The 19,529-nt window shown below is 50.8% G+C and overlaps 1 protein-coding gene across 1 annotated transcript in view; it reads left to right on the top strand.

The window, feature by feature from the left end:
- LOC105184280 (homeobox protein Nkx-2.4) overlaps positions 1-15,142 on the top strand; it is a 32,754-nt gene extending 17,612 nt beyond the window's left edge. Inside the window, exons 3-4 of the mRNA XM_025306229.1 lie at positions 3,621-3,707; positions 11,503-15,142. Coding sequence (XP_025162014.1) covers positions 3,621-3,707; positions 11,503-11,850 — 435 coding nt within the window. The 3' untranslated portion in view covers positions 11,851-15,142. The remainder of the gene's footprint in view (positions 1-3,620; positions 3,708-11,502) is intronic.
- Positions 15,143-19,529: the final 4,387 nt, after the last annotated feature.

Genomic DNA, 19,529 nt, shown 5'->3' with positions numbered 1-19,529 from the left:
CTATCTCTCGCGCAACCTTCGGACCTTTATTCGCGCTCGGGTTCAAGGTACATACAAGGTGCGACAACAATGCGCGAGTTGCGCGTTGTTGACGACGTCCGCGCACGGTCTCGCCTTTCGGTCCCGGTCTCTATTAATCAAGACTATTAACATCAGCCTCAGACATGTAATTTTCCCCTGACTTTTGTTCTACTTAAGCGTCGATTCTCAAACAGACGCGTCCGTCTCACCGCGAGCGGCGATCAAATGCCAACGGTCGTTAAACTCGAGGATTCGATGACGAGCGAAAATTTCGCGAACCGGAAAGGTCTCCCCGTCGGCGTCGCGTCGCGTACGTACGACCCGCGCAAGTTCACACGCAGAAGTAAACGGCTATTTGTAGATCACTCGAAGTCAGCGCGGAGTGTGCTCGCGCGCGCACTGTGCGGCCGAAACTCGACAAGCCTCGACGAGTGGATTATCGGTAGAAAAGGAATTAACGAACGGTAGCGGCGAAAGAGTACTTCCCTCGTCTAGTACCTCTTCGTGGCTTTTAGATAAGGTCTCTCGCCCCCTACGTACCGGCCGCGCCACAAAGCGTACGTAAAAACTCACGCAACGGTGCGAGAAGGGCTGCGCGCGCGAGTGCTTCCTCTTTTCGCGATCAAATGTTCCTTAAGATGGATTCGCATGGCTTTTCGCTCTTAACGATGATTCCGAGTGGACCGATGAAACAATACGGGTAATATAATGCACAGAAGGGGGAGAAATAAATCGCGGTAGAGATGGGTGGGGGGGGGGGGATGCTCATCTCTCGGCTGCGTGGAAGATGGTACGATCGCCGCGAGTTAGACATTGCACGATTGAAGTTATCGCGCGTCCATCTGCAGCTAACTCCAGCCGAGGCGAAAGTGTTAATCGCAAATAAGAGCACGATCACAAGCCAGGACTTGTCACGTCACTGACACCGCGTCGCTTGCAACAAAAGTGTCCCCGTCAATCGTTCCGCGTGGTCCGGTCTGACCACCTGCAGAGAGCGAGACGCGAGACTTGAAGGCGCGGCTCGAACAATGCCAGTAACGAAGAGAACGAGATAATCGATCTCCGGGTACCGGCGACGAAACGACTAAACCAACCGGTGACCGCCCACGCTCGAGGTGGCAATTCCGGAGGGCCACCCCGGAGGGGTGGAGGATATTTCCGAGGGTGGCCGCCGATCCCGCTAATATTCAAAGAATTAGACAGACGGTGGCGAGTCCTCGAGACACGGTCGGCTGGACGCTCCCCTTAAAGTGCTTTCGTTGCATTCCCGGCGCACGCAGCTACGACAATGGGGGTTACACCGCCTCGGGAACACGAGGCTGCAGCGCGCAACAGCCACTCGACGAGGAGGTTACACGCGGCAACATATGCACTCTCCGTAATAATGCGAACGATAAAAATCGCCCGCCGCGAAACGACGACGCCGTCCGCAACGGCCGAGTGAGCCAGGAGGATTCCGAGGTCCGATTCATTCCGAGCCGGCGAGGCCGGTGATACTTTCGAAACCGCGAAGCGTCAGTAGGGGGATTCATCTCTTAGTTGTCATTATCGAGGATCAATTTCAAACGGCTGCATCTCTTCATCTTTGGGTTACAGCGCCAATGAGAATAAAAGAATGTCCGCGAATTTCAGTAAATATTCGTCAAATTTCTGCGAGTTTGAGCAATATTCCGCGACGTTATCTTTCACGTTACTTACATGAAGAGTTTCTTCGGGAACAACGTAACGTCTAACATACATTCACTGACCGTCAACCGACATTGAGAGAAATGATTTTGTTGTAGTCATAGCGAAAATTATCTAGGTACGAGAAATTAGCTGAAATGGCTAAATGACTGGCAAGCACTACGATATTGCATATGTTTTGTATCTAACCAATATAAACAGACAGAACAGAATTTCGGACAAATTGACTGTTTGTCAAATTTAGCAAGAAAATCTCTTTGTGGCGCCCAGTCACATTATTATTATTATTATTATTATTTTCATTTAACGCAGTGATTCATATTTAGCTACGGGACCTAAATTTTCCCGCAGGTATTGTTTGAATATTGTTGTTGTAAATTTCGTGTATCAGCAGATGTTTAGCAGATACAAAAATCGGCGAAAAATTTTGGCTGTAACGTTTAGAATTCTAGCTGGACCGGCGAAACATTTTTTTCAGTGGACAGGAAATAATTTCGGAAATAGCGTAAAGCGACAATTTACAGTTGAAAAGGAGAACCGACAGTCGAGAGTTTAATCTAAAACGCCACGAATTCCACATGTTTCATTCTATATATTCATGGATAATGTTGCTTGTCGTAAAATCACGCCGACGGATCTGCGAGTTTTACTTTTCGGTAAGAGCAGTCGCTCGCGCGCGCACACGATCGGGGTCGTGCGAGGATGCTTTCACGGCAATTGAACTAAGCGATCGGGGAGGAGGCTGTGCAGCCGCGTGCAGGATGGAATCGGGATTGACATCTGCTTATGACAGGAGCGCGTTATAATCCGCGCGCTGTGCGCATTATGCGCGGCGCACCACCAGACGCGATCTGATCGCATCTGCATTGTCGTCCACCCGCGAAAACAATGGGCCACATCCTGTTGGCTGATTTAATTCTTAACTAGGGATCGGTGTCGTTGAAACGGAGCAGTCGCTTTTCTTGCGCTTCGGACGTGAACACATTCGCAAGCGAAGCCTTGACTCATAACAGTCTCAAAGTTTATTGCCGCGCCTTTCGTCCTATTTTCATCTCTCTCTCTCACGCTACTCTACCGGTTAATCTTAAGGAATGACGGTAGCGGCGATAAAATTATTATTATCGATATCATTATCACATCGCGACAAGTCGACATTCTCCCGACGCTTTTAGCGACAGACGTCAATCTCGCGGAACGAGATTCACGAAACGACTTTCTAAATACCAAACACAAACTGAGTAATGTAACGAGATTGTTTTCGCAGATCGAGGCGGCTCGCGCGAAATTCAGCGGCGGAGCGGAAGTTCGGTGATTCTCTTTTCTTTCTCCCTGGCGCGCGACGTAAAATTCGTATTATCTCTTTCTCTCGGAGCGTCGGCCGTCCCGGTAAAGTGAACGACGCGTTAAATCCCTCTCGAAGAAATAACACAGACTTCTAACCGTGAATTACGGATTTAGGGGATCGGGGATGGCTCGGGGAGGGCCGAGTTGAAAAGTGCGTCTGACAAAGCGGCTCGTCGCCGCCGCCGCCGCCGCCGTCGTTGTCGTCGTCGTCGCGCTGCCTCTGGAAAAACATTCGTCGGCCTACCTGGCTGGATAGTTCGCGCACGAAACCTGGTGTCACCCAGTTTATACCGACGTAAGAGCGACTCAATGCCGTCGATTTTCGGCTTTGACCGCGGAACTGTTATTTGTCGAGGGTTCCAGGCATCGCGCGCCTCGTTCAGCCCGCGATGAACGCTAAATATGCCTTTCTAATTCCAAGTTCCGCTTTTCCTGCACAAAACGTCACGTGTAACGTTGCTTCAGCTTGAGAGCCACATTTAGCGTTCGCCGTTCGCGCGTCGAGAACACTGATATCAAGCGCGATGTTCAACGAAGACTCAATTGTTGCGTTTTTCATGTATGTGCAGGTGAAGATATGGTTCCAGAATCACCGGTACAAGTGCAAGAGGCAAGCGAAGGAGAAAGCGATGGCCGAGCAAAACGCCCAAAATCAGGTAATTGCGCGTACCTCGAGGTCCATCGCGAGCCACTTCGAGCGCGAGTCGATCGAGCAGTATAATTTCTCGAGTTGCGTCACGATGCGACATTTTAATGACTCCTGTTACGCTCAACCAGCTGCAAATGCGCCGTTTGTTAACGCGTCATTCGTGTACGCGTGATGGCGCGTCTGCCATGCGATTTCTACACGGAGAGTGGAATTTTATCGTGGAAATTACTATGGAATTTTGTTAATGCAACTCTCAACGCGACAATATCGCTATCATTCAGCGTCGCGCAGCTCTACGCGATTCTTCACGACTGTCACGATAACGCATAACGTCAATGTTATTATGGAAGGCGGCAGCGAGAGATGAGGAGGACACGGACGGCACAAATGTATCGGCATTTGCGCGATCAGGGATGCAACATTTTCGAGCGACGAGCGCACATGATTTTTACGTGCTTGGCATCGAGATGCCGGCGCTCGGCTCTCGATCGTTCCGGCGGTTTTTCAAATAATGACGGTCCGTGCTCGACGCGGAAGCGTCGCGTCGCGTCGCGTCGCGCGATTCGAAATGAAATGGCTTTCAATGAGAAATATCACGGAAGCCGCATAAATCCTCGCATTCGCATCATATTTCGCTTCGAGAGCGCCACTCGAGCGCTCGAAGCGATTTTGCATTTATTTTGTTATGTCATTTGGGATTGCCGAGGGAGATCGCGCCGTGCGTCGTCGACAGAACGATAAAATTGCTCGCGTTGAGCACGTAATCACGCCTGTCGCGTTTGAACGTGGCTCAAAAATTTAGCGCGAGATTACCAGGTCGAGTAAAATATTCGTACAGTAGGCGGGGTACATACGGGGATTTGCGCGCCGCTGAAATTTAAAAGTCACTGAAAATCGCGCGCGCCGGATCGCAAAATGCAAAGTTCATCGGAGCGGTCGCGACGGTGGGCGAGCGAGCGAGCGAGAGAGAGAGAGAGAGAGAGAGAGAGGAGAGAGAGAGAGAGAGAGAGAGAGAAACGGGGGAGAGGAAAGAGAGAACAACACAGAGAGAGAGAGAGAGAAAGAGAGAGAGAGAGAGAGAGAGAGAGAGAGAGAGAGAGGATGACGTCGGAATATTTTAGCGTGCTTCAGTTGTACGAATTATACGATCGCAAGGACGTTTCTCTCTCGGAATCGATTCGACATGTTAACGGACGAAAATTGTCGACGCTAGCCGAGCGGGCCAACACGTGCCTGAGCACGGTAGCATCGCGAGCATTTTTTAAATAATAACAGTCGATCGTCGAGATACCGTGGCCGCGGCGTCGAAACGTGCCGTGTCTCTCGGATCTGCTCGTACACCGCGCGCGCTCCAGCAGCAATTGTCCTCTCCCTCTCCCTAGCGGAGAATATTATTAGAAAAAGACACCGGGCTCGTGAGATCGCGGTGATACGCGTGGATTCCTTGTGGAATATATTAGGACACATCGCGCCTATCGCGAATGCGCGGTCACGAAGACTGAAAGCGCGCATTAACGGCGAATCGTGCGATTCGCACGACGACGCGACGGCGAATACGCTCTTGCGATTTCGTGATTCGCGCGCCTCGCCGATATTGTTATTTCTTGCGATATTTCGCCCCACGGCTCGGACTCGGCAACATGCTCAAGTAAGAAAGAGATGTCAGAAATGCTGTAAAAAAAGAATCAAAAAGGACGGTACGCGAGACAACGCGAGATACTGGTTGTGAATATTCGATTATATAACGAATCAGAAATAGCCCGAGCAGTTTCCTTTTTTTCCTCTTTGGTACTTACGTTAGGAGGTAACGGTGAAGATACTACGATCGTGACGATACATCGTCGTCGAACGGAGGTGGTTAATAAGATTTGCGCAAAAACGGACGTTGCGGTGCCGCGCGCGGGCTCGACGATCCACGTTATAAAAGTGAAATTCGTCACTTCGTTATCGCTTTAGGGAGATAATATTCCTCGTGAAATACGTGGACAAGTGTCACTCTCGGTGCAGATCGAGCGCACCGATATAAGCGGATTTTCGTTGCGCACTGTTGCGCATCGGGAGACGCGGATCGCGCGGACTATCGAAATTCGATTGAAAATATAGTTTGCCGTTTGCGAGCGAGCGAGTCAAAACACACCGGCCGCGAACGTCCGGCCGGACGATTTCGTTAAACCGTCGTCGTGCGGTGTTAGAAACCGTTAGAGATCGCAATTCAGCGAATTTCACTTGCGCTTATCGATTATCCGGAGATGCACCTACGGCCGGAAAGTAAACAATGGAACGTCCGCGATATCAACGTCGCTTTATCCGCCGAAATTGCAACACGATTTTTGATATCCAAACGGACGTGCCGAGAGACAGATAGAGAGACAGACAAACAGATGCATTTAGGTAATTGCACTGTAAACGCAATTAGAAAAGAGAGAGAGAGAGAGAGAGAGAGAGAGAGAGAGAGGAGGGGAGGAAGAGCTTCCGCAAAAATTCGTTGCCGCGAGATGTCAAAGATCCTGCGCCTCGAACGGAAAGTCTGCCGATCGCGAAGATATCGACGACAGAAGCCGCCCGCCATCGAGACCGAGCCTGTTCAGTAAGCGACAATAAAGACTCGACGTTGCGTCGCGGTGCAGCCCGTAAACAGCCATACAGCGCCATTAATGGCGCTGAAAGTAATCTGGCGGACCGATCTGCGAGAGCGAACGATTCTTTCGCTCGGTAGCCGCCCTATAATTTAGTCGTTAGTTTATCGTGCTTCCGTGGACATGTTTACACATCGATATGTCCTCCCTTCTTTCCATGACGTTCGACCCGGCCGCTCTCGCTCGATCACAACACGACCCTCCGGATTCTCGCCCTCCGGAGTGCCCGCGACGTAGCTGTTTTTTTTTCCTTTTTTTTCATTCGATTCTTCTGTCGTCGGCGCGGAAAGAAAGACGCGCGTCGTGTATCGCGGAGACTCCGTGTCGTTTCCGTCGACCTACGATGCGATCCCGATACGTCTCGGCTAATTTCACGCTGCATGGCGGGAAAATTCGATCGTTACGCGCGCAAAGGTGAAGTGGAAGGAGAAGGAGGTGGAGGAGGAGGCCGAGGACGAGGACGAGCGCTCACGAAGACGACATCGACGACGCCGACGCGGGCAACGGCACCGCGACGATCTCAACGGCATGCTAGTAGTCTACGTTGAGATTTTCTCCCCTTTTTTTCATTTTATTCCATTTCCACCCTTCATGGCGGTAAAAAATTTCAAGTACCGGTGTGAGCGAGCGAACACGAGGGAGAGAGAGAAAGAAAGAGTGAGTGAGAGAGAGAGAGAGAGAGAGAGAGAGAGAGAAAGAGAGAGAGAGAGAGAGAGAGAGAGGGAGGGAGGGAGAGAGAGGGAAGAAGGAGGGCGAAAGGAGGAAAGTGGAGAAGGAGAGAGAATGCAAACCGAGAGAGAGAGAGGGGGGAGGGGGAGGGGGAAGAGAAAGGTGAGCGAGAGGAGAACAAGGGGAGAAGAGAAAAGAGAAATCCTACAGGGGAGTACCGAAACGGGCTCTCGAGGGCCGGTCGCCATCTTGCCGTGGAGTACAGTCACGTGCAGCATCTGGACGGGAATCGAGGACTAATAGGGCTGTGCGAAATATAATAAAACAGCATCCGATTTCCGGAAATCAATGCGCAAAGTCGACTGGAATGATAACCACCGGGAGGTAATCGATTTTGCGTTCGGTACCTGGTAGTTTTGCGGCGCAACTCTCTCGGTCACCAACACACGGATACACATGCACAGGCGTGGATCTCGGTGCACGGTATTGATTTAATCTCAGCGTCGACGAGCGTAGTCGCTGACCTTCGACCTTGTCGCTGTTATCGTACGAGAGAAACGAGTTGTACAATTGATATATTAATGATCATGCTAATCGTGTTACGCTGACGACTGCAACGGCGAGCGTACTGTTTAATCGGTAATTTTATTATCGCCCTTTGAAGCGTGCTTTGAAGCGATTATCAAAAATTAAGAGGGTTTTCCTCCGATAAAATCCGAAAAATGAGCTTCCTGATGACAGATGAATAAATAATAAAGAAATTCAAGTACGAATAAGTTTAACATATCGTCGAGTCCATTGGCGAATAGAGGGGGGGGGGAGAGAGAGAGAGAGAGAGAGAGAGAGAGAGAGAGAGAGAGAGAGAGAGAGAGAGAGCGACTCGACGCTTTGTACATCTTCGAGATTGCGAGCAAAATTATCCTGCTGAGAGAGCACGCATTTTCAACGAGCGGAGAAGAAGAAAACCAAAAGTTTCATTCGCACGGGTAACGGTGAAGAACTTAAATCCAAGATTCGAGCCACTTCCACGGCGACTTCCACGCGAACGCTGCGTCGGCCAAGAAAGGCTCAGAAGGTTCCCGTCGAGGTCGCTACGTGAGTAATTAACCGAGAGCCGCCTCGTGCATTGCCGATACCGCGATGATGCCGACTTCAGCACCGTGCTCTCTCTCTCTCTCTCTCTCTCTCTCTCTCTCTCTCTCTCTCTCTCTCTCTCTCTCTCTCTCTCTTTCTCTCTCTCTCTCTCTCTCTCTCCCACTCGCTCTCTTCATCGCGATCTCCAGCCGAACAAAAGAAACGCGGAAGGGACGCGGAAAAGATTTCTGTCGGGGCCTCTCGTTTCCGCGACGAATGGAATTCAATGGGTCTTATAAACGCGCGCGCTCTTGTTTGTAAATCTAATAACGGCTCGACTTCCGTCGCGCGCCGCGCGCGTAATTATATCTCGCTGGAAGACCACCTCCCGGTCGGCGCGATCGTCTCGTTTCGTTCACCCGGAGACACCTCGACGGAGGGAGACGAGCGAGTTCCGCTCCATTAACGTACGATCATCGATCGTCGCGCGACTTTCGGCGCTGTTCTTCCATTATTGCTCGCCCGAGATATCATCGTTGTCGCTATTGTTGTTCATATTATTATGATTATGATTATTATTATTGTCATCTCCGTTTGTTCAATGTGCGCCGGTACAGATCCGACGCGTCGTGTGACAGCTGTCCAGGCCGAATCGGGCCTGGAGCCTTCTCTCGCGAAAGCGTACTATGCGAATCCCAACATACAGGCATTTTGGCCGGAAATCGTTTAACGCGCGTTAAAGTGGCTAAAGTGGCGTGACGCGTGACGCGCGCACGGACCGTCATGCGTTTAGCGTAATCGTCACTTTGTCAGCTTGAAGTGCACGGCATGCCCTGCACTTATGCTCTCGCAAACGGCAACGCGCACGTAAGTTCGTACCGGCCACTCGAATCAAATCGGTCGTATACCTCCCCGGGCACTCGACACTGCGCGGATTTGCATAAAAGTATCTATTCGCGCGCGTGAGCGACAAAAAATTCATTGCCCCGCATAAACCTTTTCGTCGCGTTCCATTGGCTGGCTGGCATATCTCCCTCTCCTCCTTTTCTCTTTTTATTTTTATATTTTTACATACACACATATATATATATACATATACATATATATGTATATAGACACGCGCGTATTCATCGCGGCAATTTTTCCATCGCGCAAATGAACGAATGCGAGAAAAAAGCGGGAAACACAAAGATTGCTGTGAATCTTGTTTAGCTAGCAACATCGATATAAAGTTAATGTAAAGAGTTCCTGGCCCTTTTGAACGCACAAATTTCGAGAGCGATGCGTATCAGAAATGAAGCAATATATGTCTGCGTTATTGAAATTCGGGGAAAAGGGGCGGAGAGCCGCATAATCGCGTTTTATTCACTGAGAAAGGAAACGTTTGCTGTTTATGACTCCGATTACACAACGAGATAAAAATCATAGTCAGAGAAAAAACATTTATATAATAAGACTTACTGGAATATTATTGATGATAACTTCACGAGTATATCGCTGTCGCTACTTTGTTCTTAGAACAACAAAAAGTATACTCAAAATATCTACGATTTGAAGCGAGTAATTAATCATTTTTTCTCTCGGTGTTTTTCCCGGTAGAGAAGCGACGGCGGGATCGCGTTAGAGAGTCGTACAGACGAAACTCCGCGAAAATATTTTTAACGCGACCGGCGAGAGTCCATCCGACGGACAATGTAGTAACGTGATGATCGAATAAGAGAAGATCAAAGGTGTCGTCCTCTCATAAACGACGACGCCGATTAGACTGACGAGAAGTCGCGAGCAAGCCGTACGACGTTATTTTCCAGCACGATCGTATTATTAAATCTCCTCCCACCCGGCGAGGAGATCGAAGAGGAATGTCGTGTATCGAATGTTGATACAGCTGAGTGGTCGTCCTGGCAGGTACTCGGCCTGCTTGCTTCGGCTTCTGTTTGGTATGCAGTGGGGTCCGCGGGGTCCAGGTTGACGTATAGAACAGGGCTGTCTTTACGCCCACGGGCCCAACGTGACATGTGTATGTGTATGTCTGTGCGTGTATGAGAGAGAGAGAGAGAGAGAGAGAGAGAGAGAGAAAGAGAGAGAGAGAGAGAGAGAGAAAGAGAGAGAGAGAGAGAGAGAGCGCGCGATCCTCTCCTTCGAGCAAACTTCCACAAATCCGAATTTTCACGTAAGGTGACGCAGAGGAAACCGCGATCCTTACGATCGTGTCTAACATTTTATACGAATCCGGCATGCGTAGGGCGGAATGTGTCAACTCGGTCCAACGGATCATGTCGGCCGTGCGTCTCGCTCGTGCGTTTACTGTGAGAAAAACGGTCGAAAAGGGACGACAAGGTGTACATTTTAGGGTAACTTTTCAACGAAATGTTTTTTTCAGAACGTTTTCTGTAAAATTTTCTTTCCTCAACACGTGCTCATTGCTATACGATGTTTCTCCTGAAACACTTTTCCGATGAAATCTTATCTCTCAAGAGGAACACCTTGCAATTCCCCTTTTCTCCCCTCTCCTCCCCCCTTTTCCCGCAATAGGTACATAAACGACTATTCTCGTCGATCGTGTAAAGATTCTCTACTCCGTCCACACATGAAACTATATTCGAAGCGTGGCTCACGGTAGCCGGTACTGTTTATTCGTAACGAGAATCCATCGCGCGGGCGCGCGCTCGTTCTACGCGCTCCGTCCGTCGTAGCGAGCGCCGATCGCGGGATATCGCGCGGGTTAAGTGCCTTACCGGGCCTACCGCGCTGCGCGTGTTTGCTCGGAACACAGGAACGCTCGGTCGAGGTCCTCGCCGGCCCACGTATCCTCGCGTTTGTTCTCGCAGCGTCCACCAAGCCGGGAGAGGAGATTGCGCGCGGCATGTACATGTGTGCGTACCGGAGTGCGCACTTAAAATGCGTACACTCGTTCCAAGGAGCTTCGGCAAACAGTGACGTTTCAATATTCCATGAGAGACGATCGGTAGCCACGCGCGCGAGTGTTTACTCATTAGAAAGAAAAAGAAAGGGAAAAAGAGAAAAAGAAAAGGACCGAGCAAAAGAGACCCAATAGGACCGCGCGCGCATTTATTTATATCATATTATATTGAACACTTGCGCGCGATGCTGGAGCGCCGGCGACGTTGTGCAAAATTCCGCGAGGGGATTTTTCAGTCGCAAACGTGGAAAACATATTTCGCCCGGAACGAAGGATAAATTTGATCGTGGGCTCTCTCTCTCTCTCTCTCTCTCTCTCTCTCTCCATTATTATGCAACTCGATCGGTGATTTAACTCGCCGGTGATGAATCGCCGCTTGTGTCGCGCGCATACGCGCGCGCGCACACATTCACACCCACACGCACACGCACACGCACACATACACACGTCCACAAGCGACGAGAATCGATGATGACGAGCGACGGGTCTCTCCCTTGTTTCAGAGCGCGAGTTCGCCGCGGCGGGTGGCGGTGCCGGTGCTGGTGAAGGACGGGAAGCCGTGCGGCAGCGGCGGCGGCGGCGGAAACGAGGGTAGCCGCGGCGGGCCCAGCGCAGCCTTGGCGAGCCCGGCGCCGCACATGACGGCGGCCTCAAGTCCCCACGGCAGCCATCACGCGGCCACCTCGTCGGTCGTGTCCCATCACTCGGTCGTGGGCGTCAGTCATGTGATGAGCTCGAGCCAGAGCCTGCAGCACTGCTCGTACACGCGGGCTGGCGCGCAGCAGGGCATGCAGCAGCAGCAGCAGCCGCAGTGCAGCGCGTACCTGCCGTTGCAGGGTCGAGCTTGGTAGTGCGCGCCATCCGCGGCGGGGGCCGCGGCCTACGCCAATCCCTCCGTCGCAGGCCCATGGGCCCTCGCCGCGGATCCAGCTGCCTGGTACGCCATACCCGATGATAGTCCTTAGGAGGGACCATGGTGAGAAAGAGAGAAAGAAAGAAAGAAAGAGGGAGAGAGAGAGAGAGAGAGAGAAAATACAGTTGACTGGTCGTGGAGTCCACGGCGACCGGTCGTTGACGGACTGGACGTAGCTGCTTCGTGGCGGCAAACGCAGGATGAACCTGACGCTTCCTCCGTCTTCTTCGCCGAGGGCATTTCATGGGGCAGAGGTAGAGAAGGAGGTAGAGGAAAGAGAGGAAGAGACAACGCGTGGATAAAAGACCTGTGAATTCATGGACCTCTTCTCTATCCGTCGTTGAACGTTCGGATGTCCCACGTGATATTGATTAACCGGTTGTTATATTGCACGAGCGAGGTTTTTCCTTTCTCTCTTTCTCCCTTTCTTTCTCTTTCTACCCGTTTCTCTTTCCATAACGAAGAGACCAGCCCATGAGCGCACCGGTTATTATGCCGTGCCGGGCGCACGGTAACCAGGTTGGCGTCGGGCGTATTCATACGATACCCGCGTGTCGTCGGTGGCACGCTAATGACAACTGAGGACGTGATGTTGCGACAATCGACGATCGATGAGTATGTATGCTCGATGATTGTAGGGGGGAGGGGGCCGTCTCAGCGTGATCGTCCGCGTCTCTATGAATCAGTGATCTCGATAAGGAGCCGGTCGTGGGTGACATTAAGACGAGGACGCTTGAGTCCGTAGTCGTAGTCGCCACATCAGGGTAACCGTTAATTTGTAACATAGCCGTCGCCGCACAGATCGATCCGCGAGTGATTCGTCGGGCGGGCAAGCGGGCAGGACCGAAGCCTTCGATGACTCCCGCAAGGTGCGCTTCGACGCGCACACAGGAGATTGATTCGCTCTTGCTCGGACGTGTGAGTCGTCCCCAGGAAAGATAGACACGTCGGCATATCTTTCTGGGTCAACGTGAGGTGCGTTTTCGCACGCACGAAGCTCGACGATGACGTTTGCGGCTTGTTTGCGGATTCTCACGTCAAGTTAGCCGACGTGAATCGATCGCGAATCGCTAGCTTCTCTCGCCGAAGAGACCAACCGCTCAGCCGAGAACACTTCGCGTCGACACACTCGAATCGATTTTCCGGCGTTACCGTCGGGAGTCCGACATACTGCGGATGCGGCGAGCGCAGCCGTGATAAATGCGAAACGTTTCCGAACGGTAACACCACAGTAAGCACCGGTCGCTTCAGACAACGCTGTTTTCCCTTCTCCCCACGGAAATCATGACTTCCCGTTTAAAGTAGCAAATATCCGAAATGGTTGAACGACTTCCTATCTGTTTCCTCTCTTTCTCTTTCTCTCCCCTTCTTGCTCTCTGTCACCCCTTCTCCTTTTCTTTCTCTCTCATCGAGTGAGCGGAATAATTGCGAGTCATTGTGTGTGCGCGTGTGAAGGCGTCACGTCGCGAAAAAATGTTTCACTCGGGACAAAAAGGGGGAGAGGAAAGTAAAATGGAATTTTTTCGGCGGAATCGATATGGCGCGTTCGAATTCGAATGGCGATTTTCCGAGGAGTGCGTCTCGTCGGGCGAAATAAACGACGACATTGTAGAGCGCCGCTGCAGTCATCGAAAACAAAACACGCGTGGCTACAATGGAACGGCGAAACGGATTGTTCGCTCGCGAATTATCGGTCCCCGCGCCCACTCGATGGGTTGAAACCCGTCGATTTGAATTACGAAATAGTACACCGCATCGCGCGCGTGATTGTGACTCGATTTCACCGAACGCGATATTCGAGACACGCTCGCTCGCGAGAGCGACATTGTCGCGCGGAAAGTCGCTCCCAGACAATGCATCCGCTTTCTCTCTCTCTCTCTTTTCCTCTCTCTCTCTCTCTCTTCTCTCTCTCTCTCTCTCTCTCTCTCTCTCTCTCTCTCTTTCATCGAGCATCCGATGGACAAATCCCGACGCGTTCCGCATTTACGCGCGGAATTTTGCAGCATTGTCATACACAAATGCGATATATTGTCATGTCAACGCGCATTATTTCATCCGCTCGCGCGCGACACACGACACTTTCATCGCTTCGGTAGGAAATCTCGCCGACGACGCGACAATTTTTCACTTCAACGAGAATACGCGCGAGTACGACGGGAATCACACGACATTTCACATTGTCCGCCTTATACGATTTCACGTAACGTATCGAGACAAGACGACAACGTCTCTCTTTCTCTCTTGCGTCTTTTGTTCGAGCGGTGCGTCACGCAACTTCGGACATCGAATCTCGTAGGCAGCTGAAATTTTCGTCGTTTTATCTCGAGAAAATTCTAGTCCTGTACTGAGACGAAACGTTGTTTCAAGCGGTGTATCCTATCGCGCGAGTGTGTAAAAATATTCCGTTTCGTTAAGAAGAGAAGTAACTTGGCGCGTTGAAGTCCGAAAATGTCGCGCGACTTACCGAAACGATGACACATTTCGCCTGTACAGTATCGTGACACGATTTCATTCGCGAGCTACGACGTTCGCAAGGAACAGCTCAACGGTCTCCTTTCTCGTTGGAAAGGAACGAAGCGTATAGGACAATGGAAGGATAGAGAAGAAAGGATGGGTGCGAGGAACAAATCGAGTCATTCTATTATTATTTTCCTCTTATTTTCGAGATACACGTTGCGCGTTCGCGTCGCGAGTGAGAGAATCTCAAGGTGAGTGTAAAGTTTAGAATTCCGCACGTTCAATTGTAAATGACACTTATACATTGTAAATACACGTATGTACGTACGTTTGTTGTGTGTGGTGAGTGATGATCGCGCGCGCGCGTTTCGCGCCGCGAAGTGATGAGAAAATGGGGACGCGTCGCGCGCGTATGACGACAACGAAATTTTTCAATCGCGCGAGACGACGTTCATTATACATAAATGACTTAGAGGACGAGCATTATCCGACATACCGTATAACGATCACGCAGAACAAGAGAACAAAAAAAGCAAAGTATAGGATTGACGATATCGAGTAGTATGTCATGGTGAGCGAAATCAGCTAGAGATTATTATCGAGTTTTGTAAATAATAAGAGAAATATTAATAAAACGATACACTTATTCGAACACACCAACGAAGCCCGTGTTTGCACACGCTATGTATGATCATTCATTTTTCTCATTTCTTTGTCACCCTGTGAGAAAAACCGTCGATCGCACGAAATCGTAGTTGTACCTGCATGGATAATTTCTTAAAATCTACTCGAGATTCGGTCGAATTTCCCGAAAATTTTAATAAACTATATAATTGGGAAATTTACGCAAGTTTGAGATAGAGTATTTCAAACACGCGATTCTACGTGGAACTCAAACGGATCCCGTTTCCAGCGTTTTCCCCAAGATTTCTTCTGATTTTTGTTTTTTAAAATTGGACGAAACGTATAAAACACCGACTATTTCCGCTGCTTCAAAATATTTTCAAGTGTTTCAAAATGTTTTAAATATTTTTTTTATTTTTTTTCTTTCTATATTGAATTCAACGGTTGATATAAAAGTGAGATTTCCCATTTGATTTCATAAAAGCACACCGATTTTATCCACTGAAAAAAAGCGCTGGTTTCCATATATTTCGTTTCTGGGCAAAGAGAGAATCTATGTTTGAGATAAAAATGGTTTTTCGCGAATTGCTGTCATAGCGGGAAACATTCTTTCGACTCAAATCTGAAAATTCTAATCGGAATGTAACCCCGGGAAAATGTAAAAACTTTTTATACAGGTGGAAGGAAGTCCACACTGGCTCTCTCCTCGATATACCTCGATACTTATGTTTAACGAACGTGAGTAAGAAATAAAAAGCAATCTACGCGTAGCCGCGTAAAAACGCGTCCACGCGTCCTCGAGGGGCAGCAGCGTGGACGCGCATGTTCGATGCAGCGAGTCAAAGTTCGCTCTCTCGTTCTTCTCGCCGGCGCGAGAAGAGCAGCACTCGCAGCGATGAAAATACGAGCCCTCGTCGCGCTAAGAATGTTTCATTACATCTCTCGCGATTTTCGATCAGGGCTCTCGCCCTGACTACGCCGCCTCGTCCATCCGCCAGACGCCAGACGCCATGGTAACACCCTTGCCAGGAAAGGGGCGAGCGAGCGAGCGGAGCCCCTGCGTCCCGGTGATGAGGCGACGACGCAGAACGTTGGCCCCGTAACGTCGTAACCCCCTTGGAGCACGACGTGTACCTACGATTATTAAGGTAAGCCGATCTCTCTCTCCCGGACGTACGGACGAAGGTTAATGCCGGCCACGCGGGACGGCAGGTACGCGCGCGCGCGCGCGCGTGCAAAGCGTGCGGAGCAAAGCGGAGCGGAGCGAAGCCGGTGAGAGACGAGCCGAGTCAGCCGGTCGTTATTGGATATTTTCCGAGGGGGAGAAAGACGCGACTTAACCCTCCCCGGGGGTTAAGCGGGAGTTGGCGATTTATTAAATGCACCGTGACTAATTGCTCCGGCGCGCCACATTGCGGATACGCGCGAGCCGTCCGAGCGTAGATCGTACGCCCGCGCTGACGCACGTAAGTGCGTGCGTAACGCGCGTACGCACGAGAAGCCGGAACGCGCCACGGAGACGCGACGGATTAGCGCGTAAATTAGGAGGAGGGTCCACCGCGAGCGGGTGGAGATCTGGGGCGAGGCCGGGAACGAGCTCAGTAGACACGGTAATCGCGAAAGAAGATGCTATTCTCGCGCATAAGTCCTCGCGAGAGAGTCCCGATTGATCGAAAGTCCTTATCATCGAAATTGAAATCCAAACATCAGCGGCGGCCCGATCTGAACGCAATCGCTTCACGTGTGACGGAAAGAATCGAGCAAATACGCGCTCTCTCTTTTCGCGTGTGTTGCTATGTCCTTTACTACGTACGCATTTACCCTGTATACGTGCGTGTGTGTATGGTGGGAGGGGGGATACGCGCGCGGTATGTATCCGTGCGCGTACGCGTATACGTGTCCACGTGACATACGAGAGAGGTCCTGACGATGACAGGTCTCCGCTTCTGGTGGTCACTCTTATACAGTGGTATCTCCCATATCGCACCCCACGTACCCCCCTCTCTTTCTCTCTCTCTCTCTCTCTCTCTCTCTCTCTCTCTCTCTCTCTCTCTCATTCCACCCGCCATTATCATATTTATTAACTGCCGCTCTGGTGCTTATATCTACACCTATTCGCTCTGCCATTCCTATATAATATAATCTGTGCTAGTGACAGCAGCACGTGGCAACTGCCTACGACCACCGATCCCCCTCCCTTCACACCCAAGCCGCCCGATTCCGACCGGTTGATCCCCCTTTGCTTCTCGGGTCCGCGGTTCGCGCCCTTGTACACTCCGGTGGCGCAGATTTGTTGCCGTTTGATGCGATTATGGGCCGGGGACGACGACGCGGTTCGCTTCCAACTGGGGACGGTCTCACGACCGACGGCCGTAAGGTGGGCGCGAGGAGATGCTGCGCGCCGTGAAAGCCCCGTTCAATGTATTAAATGCCGAACGGGATTATTTACCGTGCACTTCTCGCGCGTTTCAGAAATTCGACGCAGCGTCACGCAGAGCCACGTGTCGCGACTCGAAGCCGAAGAGAGCTCGGCTTCAAATCCTTTCGTGAGCGAGCGATACGGCCGTTTGAATTTGTGCTTACGCGCTGAGAGATAAGAAATCATTAATCTCACTCATCATTTTCAGAGGACAATATAGCAGCAATTTACACGTGGAATTATCAACATTAATACCGTAGGTAGCTTCCGCTAATTATATAATAAAAAATTAATTCCTCGACTATAATTACTTCATTATGCAACTGCAGTCACAAAGACTAGACGCTTCTCTCAACGTGTGCGCTCGTCCACCGCAACCTAGCGGACTCAGAATCTTCCTGTGACGGTGCAAGCGAGTAACGGGCGACGAAAACAAGCGAGAAACAAGTGAGATGCGAGTGTCGTACGCGTGCATCGGTTATTTTGTTCAGAATCATTCAGATTCGCTCGCGAATGTCACCGTAGCTTGCCTAGAATCGAGGAGAAACGAAACGCGCACGGAGAGGGCCTTCTTCGCGCGACAGTACGCGTGAACACGCGCTGGTGAGACGCTTCTTTCTCTCTCTCTCTCTCTCTCTCTCTCTCTCTCTCTCTCTCTCTCTCTCTCACGCGATTCGTTCTGTTGATTGTAAATTCATGAAGGAAAAGGAAGCGGCGCGCAACGCCGCCCCGTCGTCGTCGGTTCCCCGTTCATGAATACCGAAGAGACGAAATCATGGGGTTGTCTCGATCTAAGACGCCTCGTAGGAGCGGCAACCGGCGAGCAGCAACAGCGGCGGCGGCGGCGGTGGCGGTGGCGGCTTAGTGCTCGCCGAGGATGCTAATGCCGGATTCTGCTGCTACTACCGCCGCTGCTGCCGCCGCCGTCGCGTCGCCGCCGCCGCTGCTTCCCTCGCCTCGCCCGTCGCAAAGGGTTGCCTTGTTTGCGTAGGAGAAGGAGCGGGCGACGTTCGCGGGTACTCGTAATTCATGGGATCGTAGATTATATCGGAAGCCACCCCTACGCCGCGACGCGGGACTCAATTAGATTCCTGTCAAACTGTTATTGTAGGGCCCCGATAGGGAGGCGGAGAGTCCGCCGTCCCTATCGAATAAAGGGCTTATTAATTACCGCGAAAATATTCCTCCTCGCTTTCGAGGGAGTGACGACGACGACGACGACGCGGTCGGCGGCAGCGAGCGGCGTTAAAGTCGTAACGCGGAAAAATTTTCGATCACGCTTGCTCTCTCCTCGTCGACTGAGTATTGTTTCATCATTTCGAAGAGACGAGTACTTTTATGCATTGCCTCTCTCGAGTGGGCATTGAGAAGAAAGTATTTAGTATACGCAGCTGTAATTGTACACACGGAGGAAAGAGCTTCATTGACGCGATTGGATTTTTCGTTGATTGACAATGAACAATTTCGTTTCTCTCAGTAAGTGTAAAAGATACTTTCCGCTATATTTTGTGGATAATACACATGGACGATGCGCCAGTTGGCGAGTGACAGTAATATTCGCGTGATATATACAACTCGGCGAGGTCTGCCTTGAGTTGCTTGCGGAAACGACGCCACCAAAGGCCGACCCTCCTCGGCTTGCCGACGGAAACGCTATACTATACACCCGTACAGATACCTGGATGCACGCGAGAGCGAATATCGCGAATTCCCTCGTCCTCCATGGCAAAGGCATCCTAGCATAGCAATTACTCGCGGCACGAGGGAGTCGAGTAGCAATATCTGGACCCGTTATCCAGTTCGGTTATCCCGCCTGGAATGCTTTGTGTCACCGTTGCGCTGCATTTTTACCCGCTTGCGTGAATAATTCCGCGTGTGATATCCGCGCTCATAAATTTCTCGCTTTATATTTCCAAGCTTCGGATCCCGTTGCTTGTGGAAGACGAATCCTGGAAGACGAGTCCCGACCGAGTGAAAAATCCCGGCGACACGAAATTCATTCCTTACGAAACGAAAAATCTCGGTAGTCGATGACGCACCTCGCGGAATTCGATCGCTGAATCTGCGATTTAATTGCGACCGGAACTGCCGCTGAAAGTTGATTATTATTCGGAGAT

Source organism: Harpegnathos saltator, unplaced genomic scaffold (assembly GCF_003227715.2).
Source record: "Harpegnathos saltator strain DR-91 unplaced genomic scaffold, Hsal_v8.6 scaffold772, whole genome shotgun sequence".
NCBI lineage: Eukaryota > Metazoa > Arthropoda > Insecta > Hymenoptera > Formicidae > Harpegnathos > Harpegnathos saltator.
Note: the sequence above shows the minus strand (reverse complement) of the source record. Positions and strands in the feature narration are given on the sequence as shown.